Raw genomic sequence first — 22,476 nt, 5'->3', positions numbered from 1 at the left:
GAAAAGTTTCACGTTATAAAGTGAAATGAATTACATTATAACGTAAAACTTTTCACGTTATAATATGAAATTTTTCACGTTACAACTTGTAATTTATCACATTATAACGTGAAACATATCACGTTATAACATGAAACGTATCATGTTATAACGGGATAGTGAACTTTTTTTTTTTTTTTTGGTGTGGCAGCAATACGCTTCCGTAAATTTACACTACGCATTAATATGCCGTCTACAAATTTGTATCATCACCATGGTAACCGAGGTGGGCAGGCTTTAGCCGGACGGAGCTGCGCGCGCTTGTTTACTAGCAGTATTCCGTTCTCTTCAGTACATAGTAATGTTACTATTATACGTATTAAGATATGTAGCCTGAGACATTTTAAATTTTCCAAAGCGCGGAAAGGCGACAGACAGAGCTGACAAGGACGAGGACGTGCTATGACGTAGTACGTAAATTATGCGTCATCACAGAAACTCCGCCCATGGAACGTTTTGCTCATCGCTTTTTTTTTTTTTTTTTTGGTGGTCACGGAGTTTTATCGTGGATGTTTTCTCCATTTTGTAAAAATACGTAAAATTATGCGCGTGCGTGATTTAGCACATCACACAACTTGGCATTGAACGCCTAGCAAGTCGGCCGCATCTGGTGTGCTACATCGTAGCAAAGCTGGCTCAGCTTTCCCCACAACGATGGCCATTTGTGTGGAGGAGGTGTCCGCGTCCCTCGTGCGGGAATATCTGAGCAGAAAGGTACGTTCGCTGCGTCCAGGCGATAAACAAACAAAACAAAACAGTATCTACGAACGTAGCCAGGAGCCACGAACGGTAGCCATGCAAAAGTTGTGATGCTAGTTGAAGTCTGTGTTCGCTTGCTGCTCTCAAATAGATCCCGTTTTCTATCTGTCATAAAATATTACTGTTAATTGAATAGGCACTAGTATCCGCATTGCCAATGTAAATAATAAATTACGTTTTTGTCAAAGGTTATGGCTATGTACATGCTGTCAACTGTTCATTTCACATTGATCTGTCCAGTTTACCATACCATTGTTTACCAGCCTTTGAGCTCAATCTCATGGCACACCATCAAACAACAATGTCACCAAAAGCATTTACCCAATCCTGAAATCATAGTGATCTCCTCTCAATCACACATTTCCTTACAAAGTATGAAATCAGGGCCTCAAAAGTTCAACACAAAGTTGATACTTGCAGGAAAGAAAGTCACACGGAGATCTTCAACAGCTCTGTGTATTTGTACTTATTATGGCAGTCATGCTGACAGGTAAATACACAGGTCAATTGTACCTTCTGCTATCAAGAGCATTTATTTGTTCGGCCTGGCGTGTCATAAAAGATGTGTTTAAAATCCAAACTACGAGTTTTCCCCTTCAGTGTGGGCCAGACGACCAACCAGCACATCTACAAAGAGATCCTGCTGCGATTGCAACATTCTGTGTGCGCGAAGACGCGAGAGTTGTGGCACGACAACTTGTGGCTGCTTCACCATAACAACACACTTGCTCACAACATCCTCAGCATCTGACAGATCCTGACCGAGAAGAACATTGCCGTTCTGGAGCAGGCTCCCTGGCTCTGTGTGATTTTCCCCCATTCCCTCTTTTCCAAGCTCAAGGGGATCCGTTTTGAAGACGTGGACAGCATCAAGAAGGCCGTGACGACGGAGCTATGGAAGATCCCAGAAGAACTGTTCCCGGAGTGTATGAAGCTCTGGCATCGAAAGCTGATTTAGAAAGCTGATTACTTAGAAGGGGAAAACCTTTTTTTGTTCTTTGGAGTTTGGATTTGAACTATATCTTTTGTGACACCAGTCGTGTAATTTTTCTGACACACCTACTCGTATCCTGATTTACGAGTGCCCCAATTTACAAGTTTTTGGAGTTATGAGCCGTTGCTTGGTTCATTTTGTGAGCCAAAATTTGAGTTATGAGTGATCATCAGAAACGGAAATGAAAACAAAAGGAAAGCAGCAGTCGCCAATGCACTTACAGGGTGATTAATTGAAATTTAATCATGATTTTGGCTTCTCATGAACATAAAAACATTATAATCGAAGAAAAATGATTAAAATGCCGAACGTTCCTGCGTAGTAAAAGCACCCTGAATGTACTTTTGTTGCTTGCAGCAAGCGTGTGACTTATTTGATTCTGCCCTCCCTGAGCCGTACTTTAAGCTGTTTATTCACAGCCCGGTTAGCCTTCACTGTAAAACTAAACGCACAACAAAAATATTTACACCCATTGTATATTTAAATATTTGTTTTAGAAACATTGTCATCTTATTGCTAACACTCACTGTAAAACCCTGTTGACGGGGTAACAGAAATTATCATTAAGTTGTCATGGGAGGGATTTACTATCAAATAATGAATATTCACTCACAAACACTGTAGTAACACATACAAACAGGTAATATAACAATACTCACAGGCATACAGTAAATTCTTCCTAATCTGTGAAAAATGAGCTATAGTAATGAAGTTCAATTGTGACTTTCTTCTCCTCCTCATGTCAATGTGTATCACCACACTGCCCCTAAGAGGCCAATCCGTGCACTGCAGGAAAAGCAGGTGTTTATTTTTATTGATATTATTTTAATGAACTATTTTACTTAATTTTCTGGTTGTTCTTTTAAGTAATTTTTTAAAAGTTTTGGTAATTAAATAAATAGAGAGTTTTGAAATCAACGAATCATCTTGTTTATTAATCGTGTTTCAATATCAGTCAAAATAATTGTGATATTTTTTTTTTTTTCAATAATCGCCCAGCTGGGCGAACAGGACAAACAGTCAAACACACAAAGACAAAATGAAAACTCTTGTAAGGAGCATGGAGGAGACGCTCACACTCGCCAACCCGACATAATTCACCCACTATGACTAGGCCATGCACTCTCAAGGCTCACATACACGCGTGAATGTAGTGTTGTGTGTGTGACTTTCGGCATTACACTTTAGAAAAGCAGTTAATTTCGTTACGTTCTTTTTTTAAAAATGTTTTTATATTTAGGCTACATCACTATTTTTCTTGAATCAAAACGTAATCAAATGTGTAGAATTTTTGGGAGCTTGTATGGATCGGTGTAATAGCATTTCAATTAATTTCAGTAGGGAAAGGTTTTTTGATTTACTGGTACATATAAATTAAGTTTACAGCTTTGTCACGGAACAAATTAAATTTGTAAGTCAAAGTACAGCTGTACTGTATTTGTAGTCAATAAATAGGATAATTTCCCACGGCACACCTGATGAGCCCTCATGCAGGATCTTGCCCACCATGTCCAGAGGAATAGTGGTTGGGAATCATTGCTCTATATACATCAGCAGTCAATCCTGATGTTCAGCTGTAACGGTATACATATCATCAACGCGCAGGGACTCAAGAGGACGATTGCCTGCATGGATGACGAACGTCCACGCACACAGTCCAGCATCAACAACAGATCCCACTTGAGACAAGTCCTGCACATTGAGGATCTGTACAGGGCAAATAAGGTAAAGAAAGCAAAGCAAATGTATTTATATAGCGCAATTCATACACAAGGTAACTCAATGTGCTTTACATGATTAAAAGCATTTAAAAACAAAGAAAAAATACAGCATATAAACATTTAAAACAAAGAGGAAAAAAATACAATTAAAGCAGCGTACAGTGCAAGAAATATAATTTAAAAGTGGAAATGCTCTAAAACGCATGGGGAAAAAAAGAAGAGTTTTTAACCTGGACTTAAAAACATTCACACTTGGGGCTGATGTGACTTGTGTTGGCAACCTTTTCCATTTGTATGCAGCATAATAGCTAAATGCTGCTTCACCAAGTTTGCTTTGGACTCTGTACTCCACTATTTGACCAGAGTCTGTCGATCTCAGAGCCCTACTGGGTTTATATTCCATGAGCATTTCTTTCATGTATTCAGGACCTAAACCGTTTAGTGATTTCAAGACCAGTAGCAGAACTTTAAAATATATTCTAAAGGTGACTGGTGCTAGTGTAAAGACTTTAGAATTGGAGTAATATGCTCTGACCTCTTTGTTCTGGTCAGAACCCGAGCCGCAGGATTCTGAATGAGCTGCAGCATTTGTCACACACCACATATTGCACATGTATGCACCGGTAACTGACAAGGAGGCAAAAGGTCCCAAAAGCACAATCCACAAAAAATTATACATTTATTTGGGTTCTTCTTTACCTCTCTCACCAAGGCTCTTCTCCCCCAATTGCTCAGTTTGGCCGGACGGCCAGCTCTAGGAAGGGTTCTGATTGCCCCAAACGTCTTCCATTTCAGGATTATGGAGGCAACTGTGCTCTTAGGAACCTTAAGTGCAGCAGAATTTCTTTGTAACCTTGGCCACAATTTACCACAATTCTGTCTCTGAGCTCTTCAGGCAGTTCCTTTGACCTCATGATTCTCATTTGGTCTGACATGCATTGTGAGCTGTAAGGTCTTATATAGACAGGTGTGTGGCTTTCCTAATCGAGTCCAATCAGTATAATCAAACACAGCTGGACTCCAATGAAGGTGTAGAACCATCTAAAGGATGATCAGAAGAAATGGACAGCACCCGAGTTAAATACGAGTACACAGCAAAGGGTCTCAATACTTACGGCTGTGTGATATTTCTGTTTTTCTTTTTTTTCCACGGAAACTCAGCAGTCCGGGGGTCTCCGTTGTCATATTTTACGCTTCATAATGCACCACAGATTTTCAATGGAAGACAGGTCTGGACTGCAGGCAGGCCAGTCTAGTACCTGCACTATTTTTCTACAAAGCCACGCTGTTGTAATGTGCAGAATGTGGTTGAGCATTGTCTTGGTGAAATAAGCAGGGGCGTCCATGAAAAAGACGTTGCTTGGATGGCAGCATATGTTTCTCCAAAACCTTTCAAGCATTAATGGTGCCTTCACAGATGTGTAAGTTACCCATGCCATTGACCCACATGCCATTGGCACTAACACAGCCCCATGTTTAACACAACGTCCCAACTTCATTGGAATTGGGGTTGTACATATCAAACATCAATGAGAAATCCATCCGCCTCAAATGCCAGATGTACAAGACCAACTAGAATAGCTTGAAAAGGGGCATCCTTGGCATTTTCAACCCATATTTTCTTGTAGACCCAATAAAAGGACATCAAAGATTAGTAAAAAAAAAAAAATAATAATAATAATGGCATCTGACCTTTAAAGTGTAAACTGCTAGGTTTACAGAAATCCCCATATCTGATGCCTCGGATTACAAAATACAGGTTGAATTCATTTGAATCGTTTTACCATCATTACCATCTAATGACATTTGTGTCACTACAGGTTCATAATTCACCTCTGAGGACTTTACTGGAGATCATTGTCAAGTATCACATTGAAGGTCACAAAGATGACAACATGGCCTGTAAAAGTGATGAAAATGATTCTCTGCAGTCTGCTTTTGTAATCAGCTCACTCCGTCTTTCTCCTGCAAAAACGCCATCGGAAATCAACGCAAGTAACTCAGGACACAGCACAGCGTCCTTTGTTTCTGATGACCGCCTCAAATTAAGGTAGTCCATAACCAAGTTTCTTACAAAGTTATGTTTTGTTTGCCTGAAAACTAAATGGAATTTTGCTCAAAGATCACAGGGCAAGGAATTGTCCACCTCTCAAATGGCAGTATTGTCACTTGATGGAGAGAGTGTCATGGACCACAGTGAAACAAGGTCGTGGTTATATACATCAGTGGATGAAAACAGCCACTCTAAGATGACGTCTATGCATGATAACGGTTGCCTTGCTGTAAGTGAACCTGAAAAAAAGCTTCCTGTCAATGAACTAATTCAAAGAAGACAACCAAATCGGGTTAGACGTGGCATGATGGCTGGACCGATAGCAAGCACCCTTCAGGTAGCACCCAGTTGGACAAAAGCAGTCGCCTTTTCTCATGGCGACAGCTTGATCATGATCTTCTTTTATTATTGTGTCTTAGGAGTCAACCAAACAAAGGCAGAGTCGAAAAGTGGGCACGCCTCAGATGCTATTCAGGAAAGAAGAAGAGGAGCATAGGCAGTCTCGGGATGAACTGTCAGGGAACAGTTTACAACAAAAAGTCTTAGAAAAATCCCCAAGCAGTGCTATAGAGAAATTGAAGAACTTGGAGAAAGAGGGACAAGGCAGAAATGACAGAAAAATGTAAACCCGTTCAACTAAATTGCATGGAGTCAAACTATTTTTGTGCTCATAATTCTGTCCTTTCTCTTAGAATTAAGTCCAAGATGCAGCCAAATATGATATTGTCTGAGATGGTGTTAGGTAAGTTTTTTATTCCTCCGCATCTTTTTCAGGGACAGCACATAGGTTTAACGGTTAGCAAGTCTGCCTCACAAATGAGAAGTTCTGATTCAAATCTTGGCTCTGGTCTTCCTGTGTGCCAAGCTTGTGTGTGTTTTATTCAGTACAATGGTGCCTTAAGGTATTAGTTTAATTTGTTCCCTGACCACGCTTGTAACTCAAACACCAGTATCTCAAATCGTCTTTCCCAATAGGAATGAATGGAAATGCTATTAATCGGTGCCTCACAAAAAAAAAAAATTGTTTCCTTTAATAAGAAAATAGCAATGGGTATAATAAAATTGTATTTTATAAAAAAAAAATCATACATACCTGACAATTAAATAAATAAAACAGAGTTTTTGCACAATTTTGTTTAATTCAATGGACATTGTGCTGTTCCTTCTGGTGTGGACACCTTGCTTCCTGTGGGCAGTATAATACAGACATGGAGAGGGAGGGGGCGATCACAGCTCCTCATTAAGCTGCAGTAATTGTAGTCTTTCTTTGCAGAGAATAAAGAATATATGCCTGTGAATATTGTTATATTATCTGTTTACGTGTTGCTCCACTATGTGTTCAAATATTCATTCTTTAAAGGGTTATAACACCGCAACACTGCTGCTATCCGTAAGTCCGTCTGTGGCGTTTTTCTATGCTTGTTAGCAATAAGCTCGCAGATAATTCTAAGGGAAAGTTGTGTGGTGGTTTTAAATACACAAAGTGTCATTCTCAAACTCCAGTTGGGAATGACAATAAACGGCTTGAAGCCTCTTTTTTGAAGAATTGATCTGCCAAAATGTTGCTTGATTTGAAGTGAGTTGAGTTTATTGCCACTAAACAGTGCATTTATCTCAAATTTTCTCTCAAGTCAAACCAGAACGTTGGCCGAACGAAGGCTCGTATCTCGAAAGGCTCGTACGTCGGGTCACTCGTATCTCATGGCACCACTGTACTCCAGCTTCCTCTCACATTCGAAAAACATACACGTAAGGGTACCGTATTTTCACGACCATAAGGCGCACCGTATTAAAAGGCGCAGTCTCAGTTACGGGATCTATTTCTGTATTTAACGCATACATAAGGCGCACCGCATTATTGGGCGCAGGCATGGTAAAACATACGCTATCTTAAAACATACGGTAGCATGCATGGACGCTAAAACAATGTTTTTAAAAAGGCAGCGGGAACAAAACTGAGTTCGGTTGTTTTTTTATTGAAGTATTTAACAATGTACTCATGTTATTTTTTGATCAATCCTCATCCACAAATTCATCAAAGTCCTCATGTTCTGTATCCGAAATGAACAGCGGGGCAAGTTGTCCATCAAACACGCCAGGTTCGAGTCAGTCTCGTTGCCGTGCGGCTCCTCAGAAACGATGCCGGCTTTTTACAAAAGCTCGAACAACAGTGCAAGCAGACACGTTAGCCAAGGCATCCACAATCCATTCACATATGGTGGCGTAACTCGCCCGGCGATGCCTCCCAGTCTTAGTAAAGCTCTGTTCGCCATCTGTCATCCATCACGCCCACGCCAGCTTTTCCTTGAAATCTGCCGGAAGTGGCTGCGCCACGGTAGTCCTTGCCCGGATGGATAAATGGCGGCATTTCATAAAACGAAAGCACCAAGACGGACCTCCTTGAAAATGTTCGATTATCATTTCTTCTGCAAGCGTTATTGCCCTCATCCGAATGGTGACTGTAGAGACGCTTCTCCCGGCTGTTGTTTGCTCATTAATCCAGTTGGTCTTCCAACTCGGGCCACCTCACCTAGTTTCCGCGGAAACTCAGCTTCGTCTTTTTGACTTGGCGAAGCTCGTTTTCCTGCTTCGTCCACTTGCGAACCATGGAGTCGTTGATTTAGAATTCTCTCGCGGCTGCTCGATTCCCATGTTCCTCCGCGTAACTGACAGCTTGCAGTTTAAACTGTGCTTCATAAGCGTGTCTCTTCGTAGGTGCCATTTCCGGGGGTCCTTAGCCAAACCGTTTTTCACAATGCACACCCCGGCGCTATATACCTACTGGGGGCGTGTCTTTAGCGTCGTCCTTCACACACCCTTCCCCCTATACGTCCGCATGCTGTCCTCAGCCATGTCCGCTTTTCCTCTGTATAAGCAGCGTGTCGGCAGGAAATGCTCCCAGTCAGTCAAGCGGTCAAAAAAAAAAAAAAAAAAAGTTAAGCGGAGCGCTCATCACACAACAACATTTATAGATGTTGGAACTCAGTGCACACATAAGGCACGCCGCATTATAAGGCGCCCCGTCCATTTTGGAGAAAATGTAAGACTTTTAAGTGTGCTTTATGGTTGTGAAAATACGGTAATTGAAGACTCCTAGTTGTCCACCGGTGTTAGTGTGACTGGTTGTATATGTATATGTACCCCGCCTCTCGCCCACCCGCGGCCATTTTGAGGGCAAGTGCTATAGAAATTGGATGGATAAATCCTTTTGAGACACTTTTTCAGCAGCCATAGCTGACGGTGCGTGTTCATTTATTTTATTTACAGATGACATTGACGATGAGCTGCCAGAAATCTCGAAAATGTCCTTCGAGAACACCGCAACTGCAGGGAGCAGCCACACAGCCCGCCCAATGGACCAACACACCGCCCGCCCAATGGACCAACACACCGCCTCGGTTTTTGTTTTACACCAGTCTTTAGATAAAAGCTGGAGATATATTTGTGAATTTATTTTATTTTTGCCTCTCCTTAGGAATTGAAATTAGTTCTCCTTGGGTCAAGTCTCAAATGTTTCACTGCTGAATGGAGAAAGCAGGGTTTCACATTCTCCGAAACGCATGACCTGAGATACGGAATGGTGCAGAAAAAGGTGGCCAAAATTGAGTTTGATTTTCGTTGAGTTTCGTTTTGTGCTGTGTTCTTAATATGTTGTCTTTTCTTAGGCTGGGCCTTGTGGAGTTCTAGCTTCCATCCAAGCTTTCGTTTTAAAGAAACTTCTGTTTGAAAACAAAAACAGTAGTAATGCAAGACTTCAGTATGTTGTTCTTCCCTTCCATATTTTGCATTATGTAACGTATTATGTGTAAATCACGTCTTCGACTCCTAATGCATGTTTAGCGTAAATTAGCCTGCACTCGGTAGCCACTTGACCTTTTATACTTAGGTGTTAACAGTACAATGACCCAGAAAAGCTTGCTTTTCACTCAAATGCTGCTTTATTCTCAGGCGTTTAAGACCAACAAATGCAACCAGAAGAAAATGTCTGGTCTTAGCTGTGGCCGAAGTACTGTGGAGGGCTGGTGAGGAAAAACAAGCCACTGTAGCAATGTAAGGGCCTACTTTTGAATCCTCTTTAATCGCACCCTGTACCTATTGTATCTCTAATGCACAGCGTAGAGTCGTCATGCTGATGGACCACCATCTGAGCCAGTGCATTGAGCTTTACATCCTGTTTTGCTTTCAAACAGAAATACGGGACGTACACTTTTCACTTCAAGCAGACACTACAAATCCGAAGGAGTCCTTGAAAAGGTATAAATATGTTTGTGACCTCAGTAACTATTTATATACAATAGAACCTTATAAGTCAAACATAATGACACTGGGCAATTTGTTCATTGACAAAAATGTGAATTGATGTAATCATTTCTAGTGTGAAAACTGTTACCCTCATAAGACCTTTTTTTAACTTGCAATGTTTTAAATATTTTACTTTTTTTTAATTTTGTGATTCACCTTTTTCAGAAGATTTACTTGATCTATATGACATTCTTAACTGTCATAAACAAGAAAAATATGTTAATTTCTGTTCAAATCAAATTTGGAAAACAATTTCTGTATTCGCCCACCTGTTTGTAGCTGGGAGGTGAGTCTTCATTCTTTCAAGTTGACTTTGCGTACATTTTGTTTATCGGCTTTTATTAACATTGATATCAACGTATTCTCACTTAGCTATAGAATACTGAACAGCCAGGACTGGATGGACAGAGATGTGTGTACGACTGTCCTAAATTGCAACGCTATGTTAAATTTCTGGTTCTGTGGTCACCATCACACACAAAAAATGAAAAAGAAAAAGCAAAACACACATCTAATCCTTGATTCTCCTCACCAAGAATAAGAAGGCTCACAAGACAGGCCGAAGAGTTGATATGAGATATATGATATATAGATGAGATAGATATGAGAGTTGTTGATCTTGTGTGAATGCAACTCAAGAGGTGTGTTTTGTTGTCGTTGTTGAGAAAAGTATTTCTATTCCAAATTGTACAACTTGGGGTGCAAACACACGATTAGAAATATCTTTACATTGTCCTTCACCGTTATATTTCTTAACATGCATTCTGGGTGTTCTGATCTTAAATAGACAGGAAACATTATGCTTCAATTGGATCACACGGGGCTTAGCTATACAAACTTAAAAGTATTGACTCATGTAATAGTCATTCATGACAGCATATGTAAAAATTCGAAACATGAAGACATTGACTTCTGATGTTATTTGGTTTTGGAGGACAGGAAGCAAAACCTCTTGTCTTTGAAAAAGATTTGACTTCAGCAAATGGAGATCGATGTTCATATTTATTTGTGGAGCCAGATGTTGAAAAGTGAATGGCACAGTTTTGGCTCAATCACCAAGGATGTCTCTTATTGCAGGTCTGAAAAGGGTCAAACATTACTCAATGGAAACATTATTATTAAAAGTTGGATTTAATATTATTGTTGTAGCTGTGTAGCCATACCTGCACAATTAGGACCTAATTTACTAAAGGTTTGCACATGCAAAAGTGCTATGCTGGTGTGGATGCTGATCTTCTAACACGGCACAAACAAGATTCCGCCAGTGGAATGTGCTAAATTGCCACAAAAATGATTTTGTGCGTTCTAGGAGGAGAATATGCAAATAGATTAATTTAGTAAACGCAATCTGATTTAGCAAACCTGAGATTTCAATTGGGGTGAATAATTGTGCGTCTTTGAATTCTGCTTCTGAAAGGGAGGTGCAAACCAGCACACAAAGCGGTGCCGGTTTAGCGCAGGCAATATAGGTGTGTTGCAGTCACAGAGTAGTCGTGTAGCGTATATTGGTTTGGATAATTAATTTGGAAAAGGAATAAGTCGGAAAGTAAACGCCTGCATTTACTTCCGGTGAAATTCATCGTATGTCAGAAGGTTACAATTAAACTATCTTTGTCTCGTGTCGTGCACCACATGTCTTTTTATATTTGTAAATTTTAGGAAAAGTGACAAAAAACCTCTATCAATTTCTCATCTAGAAGGCTCGCTACATTCATAGAATACACAGTACACAACAGAAAGTGGAATTTCAGAGGAAATTTCATGAAAACTACAGAGGAATTCGGGAACAAATGAAAAGGGACTTAACTACGAAAAAGTACAGGTAAACATTCGTGAAAAAGGGTGAACTCGTGACATGAGTGTAAAAGGAGTGGATGGCTGCTGACAGGTTGTTGACAGGTTGAGCTTAAGAAAAAAGACAAAAAGTAAAAAGGGGGAAAAGAAAAACAATAGCAGAGTGGCCGAAGTAGCCTGGGTGACGTTGTTTGCCACGCGCTCAGAGAGAAATTGCGCACGCAAATTCTTTCTGCCTGATTACTCTCGCTGGTGACTCACCCTCACACAAAAGTGTAGTTGGGTAGTTGGCTGAATGTCTCTGCGGTCAGCGACTGTCGGAAGATTTGGCCGGGCCTAGCCCATCTTGGTTTACCCCCCCCCCCCCTTGTGGTGAGGAGTAGGGGTTTGGCTGGGATCCAGCATCTTCGGCGGAGCAGGAAACAAGAGTGAGACAACGGGCGGCACGGTGGAGACTGGTTAGAGCGTCTGCCTCACAGTTCTGAGGACCGGGGTTCAATTCCCGGCCCCGCCTGTGTGGAGTTTGCATGTTCTCCCCCGTGCCCTGTGTGGGTTTTCTCTGGGCACTCCGGTTTCCTCATGCCCGATGATGGCTGGGATGGGCTCCAGTACGACCACGACAATAGTGAGGAGAAGCGGCTCAGAAAATGGATGGATGGATGGATGGCTCGGGAGGAAACCGGAGTGCCCGGAAAAAACCCAGGCAGGCACGGGGAGAACATGCAAACCCCACACAGGTGGGGCAAGCGATTGAACCCCTGTCCTCAGAACTGTGAGGCAGACGCTCTAACCAGTCCACAGAAAAAGGTCTTTGTTGGAGAAGCCATTTGAGAATGGCCTGGAAGAGGACTTTGAACCAGTTTATGGCTCAGTTGATATAAACCAGGTTTCCTGTGTCTTGTGAAAACAGACCAGCTGGTTGTGAGTCAGGAGGTAGGAATGCAAAGGTCAACAGCTCTTGGGGAGTGCCGTTGACAAATGTGCTTCATAGTTACATATGAAACAACCCTCATACGCAGCCAATCAAATTGCACATCTCCACATTACCTCACAGTCAGCATTTATTTATCTTATTTAATGACACAATGTAATTAACTATATTTAGACTATATTTAATTTTCTATTCTTTCACTGTAGCTAAGATTTAGAGCAGGTATTGTTTTTTCTGTGTGTTCATTTGTGTTGTTTGAGCCGATGTGGGTGTGTCTAGATCACGAATCTGTGTATCTCGATAACGTCAAGCTCACATTGATGGGATGAATCTGATTTGTGCTTTTTTGCACTGCACTTGCTTTTGCAGATGTTCCATCTTTAGATATCTTTTTATATGCTGTTCTGAATTTCTTAAGTTCAGCTAGCTTTTCTCACAGGTCCTTTGACAGTTTTTTTGCTTTCCCCATGATTCAGTATCAAGCAAAGTCAGTGCATCACTGGATGAAATGCGCTGTGGTCTCTCATGAGCTCAGAAACTCATTGAGTCTTTATACACAGCCGCTAATTACAATCAAGTCCAAGTGTGGAAACCTTACCCTTAACAGCCATTTAAACCGATGTGTGTCAACATGTGTGTATATTCCCTGAATACAAGAGAGGTTTTCTGCTGTTCTTTAATATGATCCCCATAAATTGCCAAAATTTTAGAAATTACACTCCAAGCTGAGCTGGCAACCAGTTCAGGGTGTAGTCCGCCTTTCGCCCGAAGTCCGCTGGGATGGGCTCCAGTGCCCAGCGACCCTGAGCAGGATAGCCGGTGTTGAGAATGGAAGGATGGAAGATACATATGATGATTTCTTTTTGTACATATACAAATTAGCTTGTATTTTTAATCTGATGACCATATCTTCGTGGTTTAAAAATTCTCTGTGAAGTTGCCTTTTCAAATCAAAATGAAATTATACTCCATGACCAATGAAGACAAGTGGCATAGAAAATGGATGGATGAAACTATAGGGGGAACATGGTTTAACATGGTTTCTACCGTGTGTTTACTTTTAATGGGCATCTGTTCTTTCTCTCTGTTTTGTTAGATAAGCTGTTTTACAGTGGACAGTATCAAAGACCTGCAATTGCTACTGGAGCAACACATTGAGCAGGTGAGAGATCTCCCGTTTTGTCTCCCTTAACTCAATTCACCTTTCCAATTAAAGGGACTATATGCCCTTTTTTCACAATTTAAAACAATTCCCAGGTGTCTTCCTAAAAGTAAAAGATCCCTGACATTCTTCCATCAAAATACACAGCAAATAAAGAATTACAGCAAAGTTGTAATACTCTGGTTCACATCGCACAGTTTTGGGGGGCAGGCACAGGGAGAACATGCAAACTCCACACAGGCGGGGCCGGGGATTGAACTGTGAGGCTGACACTCTAACCAGTCGTCCACCGTGCCCCAACTTACCCAATAATGTTATAATCATAATCTTCTTTTTCTTCTTCTCATGGGAAGAAACGCAGAATGTGGCAGATATAAACAAGCCCAATTGTTACATTACAGTGGAGCGGCATTGCAAAATGGCTCACTCATAAACACATTTTCAGAAATACTGTTGGTTAATAAAAGATGAACTTGTTTTTTTAACTTCACACTTCAAAGGTGGGCAGGCTGTCCACAGACCGAATTATTTATATACAAGTACTTAAAACATCATTTGTCCATAATGTGTCCCCTTCAAATATACTTATGTTCTGTTATTACTGTGTATTATTCATACAGTTTGAGACAGGGGAGCTGGGATGCCTGTTGCTGACCATATCTGCCGTCTTGTCTCGTTCAATTGATAAGTATGGAAAGGCCAACGTGCATACATTTAGAGTATAAAAGACACCTCATCGTATAAAAATGTCCATTTTAATATATATATATATATCATGTATATATATATATTTTTTAATGAAATGTGTTTTTCTTTGGTCAGAATGAGAAAGGATATGGATGTGGCTGCCACTGCACTCATTGGAGCTCATGGCTACTGTACTCAGGTATGACAAACTATTAGGAGGTTTAGTGAATTTATATATTCATTATATATTGTTTTATTGCATCCCTACTCTAAATTTGGACTTCTAAAATCTTAATTGGGTAGTAACTCTTTCAATGGGCAAATAGCATCTTGGAAATATATTGGTGTTTATTTTGTAGACCAAATAATATGATGCAACAAACAGATTTGTGTGTATGTCACGAAAGGCGATTGACATATTCAGCGGGGAAAATAATTGTTTCATCCCCTGCTGAATTTTTAAGTTTGCTCACTTAAAAAAAGTACAGTCACTATTTGTATGGTTATTTATCATGGTAACAGAAAGAATATGTCTGTTATGCGCAAATAACACATAAACATAAAATGTTGTGCATTTTATTGAGTGAAATTATTTGATCCCTAAGCAAAAGTTAGTACAGTACATGCTTGAGAAATCCTTATAGGCAAGCACAGCAATAAGATTTTGTAGTTGGTCACAAGGTTTTCACAGAGCTCAAGAAGGATTTTGGCCTACTACTATTTACAGAAAGTCTCTAAATCCTTCAACTTACTTGGCCGACGTTTGAAAACTCAAAGCTTCAACTCCCGAAATATAGGTTTTCTATTGGGTTGAGGTCTGGAGTCTGACTAGGCCACTCCACTTTTGAATGCTCCTTTTTGAGACACTCTGTTGTTGCACTGCCAGTACTGTATGTTTTAGGTAACTCTCATGCCATAAGACCCAACCATGGCCCACATTCAGTGTTCTTGTTTTCATCCAGGATTTTATAGTACAAGGCTCTGTTCATTTGACTCCCAATGCGGTGAAATCGCCCTGCAGCCTTGGCAGAAAAACAGCCCCAAAACAATGTTTCCACCTTCATCCCTGAATGCGGGGATAGTGTTCTAAGTCATACTCCATTTTTGTTCTTTCTCCAAACACGATGTTTAACAACTTTGGTCTCATCCGACCATTCAAGCCTTCTGACTTTCAGCCCGGCTTAAGACTCATCATCTGTTGTAGTGTTTTTTTAAATAGTTTTTCCGTTTTCTGTTTTACTGTAATTCTTTTTACTTCTTTAAATTGGATTCATATCTGTGTACAGCACCTTGTTTTCAGCTGTGGTTGTATTTAAAGTGCTTTATAAAGTTGAGGTGAAATGTTCATTGACAAACTTAGTGGTCCTGTACTTGTCCACATATTATAACTTTTATATCGTTTTTTTAAATGACTTTATGACTTATATTCTGTCTGTTATCAGAATGAATGAACAACCATACAAATTTGAGCCTTAGTGCATTAATTTACTAATTCAGCATTTCAATCAAAAAAATTATTTCCTTAACTGTATTTTTGCCATATGTAACAAACAAAACTACAACAAACTTTTTTGCACCACATATACTACTATACAGTATTTTTTTCTCAATCAAGCTGCTGTCACGTACAGTACATTCCCCTGCGAGGGACCATTGAAGTCCCATTTCTAGTTTGACTATTTACCTTTGTGTTTTGTGTTTTGCTAGGAGCTTGTCAACCTGTTGCTGGTGGGACGGGCAGTTTCTAACGTCTTTGATGGCGACGTGGAGCTGGACTCTGGCAGCGGCAAATCTACACTGCTTAAGGGAATCAAAGCTCATTGTAACATTGGCCTTCTGTCTCTGTTCGAACATTATAACGTCTTTAAGGTGAGCCACATTCACTCAACCACTGCCTCTCACAACAAAGTCCTGAACATTACAGTGAGATTCAAAATGTAGTTGTATGGAGAAATGTTCCCTTGACATTTGAGAATCTTACAGCTCACCACTTTCACTTTTTTTTTTTTTTTTTTTCACTTTCAGTTATAAAACTTTTCCCTATCATGAGCGTGTTGAAAGAAAGATATGAATAGTGGCCAGTTATTGTTGGCTCACTGTAATCAAGCAGGGAACGATGCCAGAATGCGGTTTGAGATAACATAAGATATTTCAATTACTGTAATCAAGTCTGCGATTGCCGTAATCTTCACATAAAAGGTTTCATAAGAGCAGCACTTTTCAAACATAACATACTCATCTTGATCTATCTGGCTGTGTCTTGTCTATTTTCTTCCAGGTTGGAGACTATCTCAAGAACCCCCTTTTCCCTATCTGGGTTGTGTGCAGTGAAAGCCACTTCAGTGTGCTGTTTGGCCTCCAGGGAGAGCTGTTAAGAAATCCGGACAAGGGTCTGGAGTTTGACCTCTACTACTATGACGGACTGGCCAATCAGCAGGAAGAGATCCGCCTCACTGTCTGTGAGTAAACATCTTTTGTTTTCAAGTTGAATGTGTCCTGAGGTACAGTGGAATCCAACATATTTGTGGTTTGGCATTCGCAAATTCACCTCTTCACTGATTTTGTTTTTGCGGGTGGGGGGGGGGGGTTCAATGGCAAACTACTGTTCGTAAGTATTAGAAATACTAAGAGCCTCTTCCAAAGTGTTTTGGGTTCATAGTTTGTGGTATATTTATGGTTTAAACTATTAGTCAATTAGAATTATATTCAGTTTTTAAGTGACGTCCGGTATTCGCGGATTTTCACTATTCGCAGAATTTCACTATTGCGGTTGGGCTCTGTCTCTATCCCACATCATATTCACAGAAGAATTGGGACACCTGGTTATTACACCTTCAGGGTGTGATTATATGGTTGACGACCCCTTTAACAACTTTAACATCTACCTCTCCTTTCGGAAGACCCATCCATCCATCCATTTTCTGAGCCGCTTCTCCTCACTAGGGTCGCGGGCATGCTGGAGCCTATCCTAGCTGTCATCGGGCAGGAGGCGGGGTCCACCCTGAACTGGTTGCCAGCCAATCGCAGGGCACATAGAAACAAACAACTATTCGCACTCACAGTCATGGCTACGGGCAATTTAGAGTCTCCAATTAATGCATGTTTTTTGGGATGTGGGAGGAAACCGGAGTGCCCGGAGAAAACCCACGCAGGCACGGGGAGAACATGCAAACTCCACACAGGCGGGGCCGGGGATTGAACCCCGCACCTCAGAACTGTGAGGCTGACGCTCTAACCAGTCGTCCACCGTGCCGCCCCTTTCGGAAGACTTTCTACAAAATGTTGGCATGTGTCCGAGTGAATTTGTTTTTCATTTTTGAGGTCATGAGAGAGGCGAGTGCTCCTCAGCGTAGTTATTCTATACCAAATTATCCAAACTCCCCTTTATGAGGGATTTTTATTTCTCTATTCTATTTTTTATTCTTGAAACACCAAGTATTCTTGGATTGTGCACTGGGGCTTAACAAATACAGTACTTTGTTTTCACAACAGTTTTGCTGGGGGGGGGAAATGTAAAATTTAATTTGTCTCTGTTTCTAGCTCTCGGCAAATCAACCGTCAGTTGTCAAAATGTGAACGCTGATTTAATTCCTCCTCTGGAGCTCTGTATTCGAACAAGGTGAGCCTCTTTGCATTTAAAGCAGGATACACACCTACCGGTTATTAAAACCTGTATGATCCATGCACCACTTGACGAGGAAAAAAATCTCTTGCAGCTCTTAGACTCTGTGGTGTACTCGAGATGACCACCACAGCACACCACACGCATAACAATGTCTGTTGTATTACCAAGACTGACCTCTTAGGGGCAGCATGGTGCCACAGGGCATCCACACTGCTGGAAACTGTGGAATAAATCAAAGAGTAGTAGTAGTAGAAGAAGAAATAGAAGAAGCAAGGATACCTGCTTGTCTCGGAACTACATTGTGGTTGCAAACTCTTCACCTTGACCTTTTTGAATGCCTTGGGCGACACATTGTACAAACACTCAACAGACCCACTTGCACAAACTTCATGTTTATTCCCAATTGGCTATTGTTCCGTTTCACAATCACAGAGTCCGTGGATAGACCGTAGTCTGTGTTGACCACTCAAATCAGGATTTGTGATTGGAAATATTTAACGCACCCCACACCACAGGGTAATCTCTTCAAGACATCCGATTACCGGGCTCGACACTGGTGGTAATTTAGGCTTACATTGACTAACATCCTGATTCCCTCAGTGAATTCAACTATTTTTTAAAAGCATACTTAGAGAAATGAAGTAGATAATGGATGAAGATGCACAGATAATGAAGTAGACTCGTCATGAAGTAGATTGTCAAAGCTTCAGTTTAGTTGTTGTGGAATCGTTTCAACGTCCAAAACGGTAGACAATGGAGCTGTAGGCAGAATGTGTTGTCTGATGCAAGGACTTGAGCTAACTTGCTGTAACTTTTGTCTTTCAGGTGGAAAGATGCATTTGTGAGTTGGAATGACACAGAGCCTATTCTCTGAATGCCTGGTTGTTTTTACATAATTGTTATAAAATGAACAGATATCAATAATTTTTTTGTCTTATTTTGTCCTGCAAGCATGCATTATTAGTGAGACTTAGTGGGGCCTGTAGTTTTCCCTTTGCTCAATGCCATGGTTATAATTCATCATATGATGAATACCATCCATCCATCCATTTAGAACACCGCTTATCCTGATTAGGGTCGCAGGTCGCTGGAGCCTATCCCAGGTGATTTTGGGCGAAGGCCGAACTACACCCTGAACTGGTCGCCAGTCAGTCACAGGACACGTAGACACGGACAACCATTCACACGCACATTCACACCGTCGCTGAGTGGGAACTGAACCCACACTGCGCGCACCAAAATCAGGCGAGTGTACCGCTACACCATCAGTGACTATGATGAAAACATAACTCATAAATACTTGGATGGCATGGTTAATGAGAAGACCCCAAACAAAACAAAACCAAAAAAAAACTAAAGATCTTTTTCAAGTGTATTAGCATATATCAAGCGTATTATTATTAACCTGTTGCATCAGAAGGAGCCTTATATCAAGTATTTAAATATTAAATATATACTCTGATACAAATCTACTTTAATCTGATACAAATGTATTTATATTTTCAATTTATATGACGTCTGTTAGCAGCTTTTAAATGTTTTATTGACCTCAGAGGCCTTTTAACTGGTTGTTATTCTGCCCAGATAGTTGTTTATATTTTACTGTAAAATAACTGAGATGAAAAAATTGTGATAATATTGTCACATGTTCTCTTAATGTACACAAAACTGACTGACTATACTGGATGTATTGACTAAGAGTGAGAGCGAGAGATGATATAACTTTTAAAAGTGTTCCAGTGTGATGATGTTCTCACTTCATTTTCACTTCATTCATCTGGAACGCATACTGTAATTAAATGATTTAATTACATAATTCTGTTTGTGCATCTCCATCAATGCGCTGTCTCCGAAAATAATCATCCATCCATCCATCCATTTTCCGTACTGCTTATCCTCACTAGGGTCGCGGGCGTGCTGGCACCTATCTCAGCTGACTCTGGGCAAGAGGCGGATATCCTGATGCAAGTGGCAATTATTCTTCACTGATATTGTTTCACATAATAGCTAAATAATAACACACAGTAGATGAGTCACTGTTTAAAATTATTGTAACATACACCTACCAGAAACCTGTACAATCTAATGCGATTCAGTACAAGAGTTTTATCAATACTCTGTAAAGAGTACCAGGTATACTTTGTATATTAAGGTGTTTTTTGGAGGTGGAGTTTGGGGGGGCGCGAGGACTTTGCTTTCTTTTTTTGTTCTTTTTAATTTTTTTAAAGGGGACATTTTGCCGAACCAACTTTTCTAGTATTTGGGATGTAATATTGTCTTGATGGTGCCTCAGTAAACATGTGAAATATTAATTCAAATCATTCACGCTTTCCTGAGTTCCAGGCGTTTTTCCTGCCAAGAGGCCTGAAATCAGGTCGTTCGAATTTCTCGAGCTTATCTATGTCACTCGCGAAGATCTCCCTCTATCTCTCCGCTCCCAAGCCAGCGCTGTCAACATAACAATCGTGTGCTCTCACAAGTGGGCCTTCTGCACGGAGGCAACCAATCAGAGGAAAGGGGGCGGTCTTAGTCAAATATGGACAAAGCAGAAACAAAACTGGGTCAAACAGAAGTAGCTGTCAGAGGGGCCTTTTCTGGACACTCGTATCTCAAAACCAAGGTGTTTTTTTTTAAATGAAATTGACACTTTTATACAAAGTCCATTTTAGAGAGTCGCTCTATGGAAGTCTAAATAGCCAAAATATGGCTATTTAGGTGTGAACTGTGAGTGCGACGTAGGTGTGAGTGTGAGTGCGACTGGTTGTTTTTTTTTTGTATGTGCCCTGCGATTGGCTGGCAAACAGTTCAGGGTGTACCCCGCCTCCTGCCCGATGACAGCTGGGATAGGCTCCAGCACGCCCGCGACCCTCGTGTGGAGAAGCGGCTCAGAAAATGGATGGATGGATGTATTTTGTTTTTACAAACAATTACAGTTAAAATTACATAAATTTCAACTATGGCGGCACGGTCGTGGTGTAGTTACCACATCCATCTATGTGACCTTTCTGTGTGGCGTTTGCATGAGTTTTCTCCAGGTATTCTGGCATTCTCCCACATTTCCAAAACATGCTTTTTAGTTTAACTTGAGACTAAATTATCTTTAGCTGTGAATGTAAGTAATATGAATGGTCGTTTTTCCATATGTGCTGTGTGATTGGGTGGCGACCAGTCCACGGTGTACCCCGGCTCTCCCATGAAGTCAGCTGGGATAGGCTTCAGGTCACCTGCCACCCTAATGAGGTTAAATTGTTTCTCATTAAAAAACTGTCCTCCCAATCCTATATTAAGGAGAAGTAATGCTGTAATGCAATGCATTATATAAATATGTTACTACAGTATATCACATTGTACAGTTTGTTGTACAGTAACACCCCCCCCCCCCCTCCCCCCATAACTTTTGCTTTGTTTTGCTCTGCTGTCAGCAGCCAGGTCAGCATTGGAAATGAGAATCTGTTTTCGATTGCCTTACCTCAATAAATGAATAAATAAGCTTTGTAGAAAATGGATTAATGGATGGACATACTTTAGTTACTTTGGGGGTAAAGGCTGTCAAAAAGGGACCTCCAGAGTAGTGCGACCAGGTGGATCCCATTTTTTTTAGGTCTGACTGTAGATCCCTTTGCCAGGTGTTTTTGGGCTGACCATTCTTCAGACTCCCTTGGGGATTCCAGGTCAGGGCCTTTCTGGTAATGTTTGAAGTAAGTTTTTGAAGGCTGTGCCCAATCCACCACCATCTTTGTTTTCAAATTTTATCTGCAACTGGTGCTTGCTGTGTTTTTAGCTCAAAGCTCGTCGTTTGTGATTACCAAATAGACTGTATTTGCGTAAATAGAACGTTCAGAAAATCGCTTCAGGACATCAGCATTAAATGAGGAGCAGATGTGGCATCGGACACCATCTGCTAACAGCTAAACCGAAACGTTAATAAACAATATTAAATAAAAAAAAACAGCTGGACATAGATGATGGCAAACAGGAGAAAATACCATGTCAATCTACTGAGTGAACCAATTATTTGCGGAGTCCCAAGTTTCCAGATTTTAAGTCCTACAGGAACAGCATTAACAAACATTTTCAATCACATGAAATAAACAATAAAAACAAAATGTTATGGATACAAAAAATATTTCCATAAATAATGATATAGGTAGATAGACAGAAGGTGAGTCTAAGGAAGGAAATAGCATCTGTAATAAACAGCCCCAGCAGAAAATCAAAGGCAAAAGAAGAGTATAGTGAAGACCACAGAGCAGTGAAGAGGTAGCTTAAAGCAGACATTGACTACCACATTGGAACCGCTCTATCTGTTCTTCTGTAAGATCGTAAAAAAGCACAGCTGTCATCTAGCAAGATAGCATTATCTGTACTACAAGAAGGGAGATCTAGCACCTTATTCTCTCTGCTAGGTT

At 40.7% G+C, this 22,476-nt stretch overlaps 1 protein-coding gene across 4 annotated transcripts; it reads left to right on the top strand.

Moving 5' to 3' along the window:
• The first annotated feature begins 521 nt into the window (after positions 1–521).
• Positions 522–21,969, top strand: mindy4 (MINDY lysine 48 deubiquitinase 4). 4 transcript variants are annotated; one of them, XM_061684619.1, is made up of 19 exons: positions 522–753; positions 3,398–3,517; positions 5,334–5,563; positions 5,636–5,903; positions 5,986–6,188; positions 6,259–6,308; positions 8,834–8,964; positions 9,042–9,158; positions 9,232–9,323; positions 9,515–9,616; positions 9,757–9,820; positions 13,690–13,755; positions 14,376–14,443; positions 14,578–14,641; positions 16,150–16,311; positions 16,721–16,901; positions 17,983–18,061; positions 18,893–18,908; positions 21,694–21,969. In XM_061684619.1, exons 1-19 carry the CDS (start codon positions 694–696, stop codon positions 21,706–21,708), a joined length of 2,088 nt encoding a protein of 695 aa, XP_061540603.1. In that variant the 5' UTR covers positions 522–693; the 3' UTR covers positions 21,709–21,969. The 4 variants fall into 4 exon arrangements, with proteins under 4 accessions (XP_061540603.1, XP_061540601.1, XP_061540600.1 ...); XM_061684617.1 differs by lacking the exon at positions 21,694–21,969 and adding an exon at positions 19,972–20,918; XM_061684616.1 differs by lacking the exon at positions 21,694–21,969 and having other exon boundaries at positions 18,893–19,961.
• The last annotated feature ends 507 nt before the right edge of the window (positions 21,970–22,476 follow it).

Source organism: Phycodurus eques, chromosome 8 (assembly GCF_024500275.1).
Source record: "Phycodurus eques isolate BA_2022a chromosome 8, UOR_Pequ_1.1, whole genome shotgun sequence".
Lineage (NCBI taxonomy): Eukaryota > Metazoa > Chordata > Actinopteri > Syngnathiformes > Syngnathidae > Phycodurus > Phycodurus eques.
This window is presented reverse-complemented; position numbering and strand designations above follow the sequence as displayed.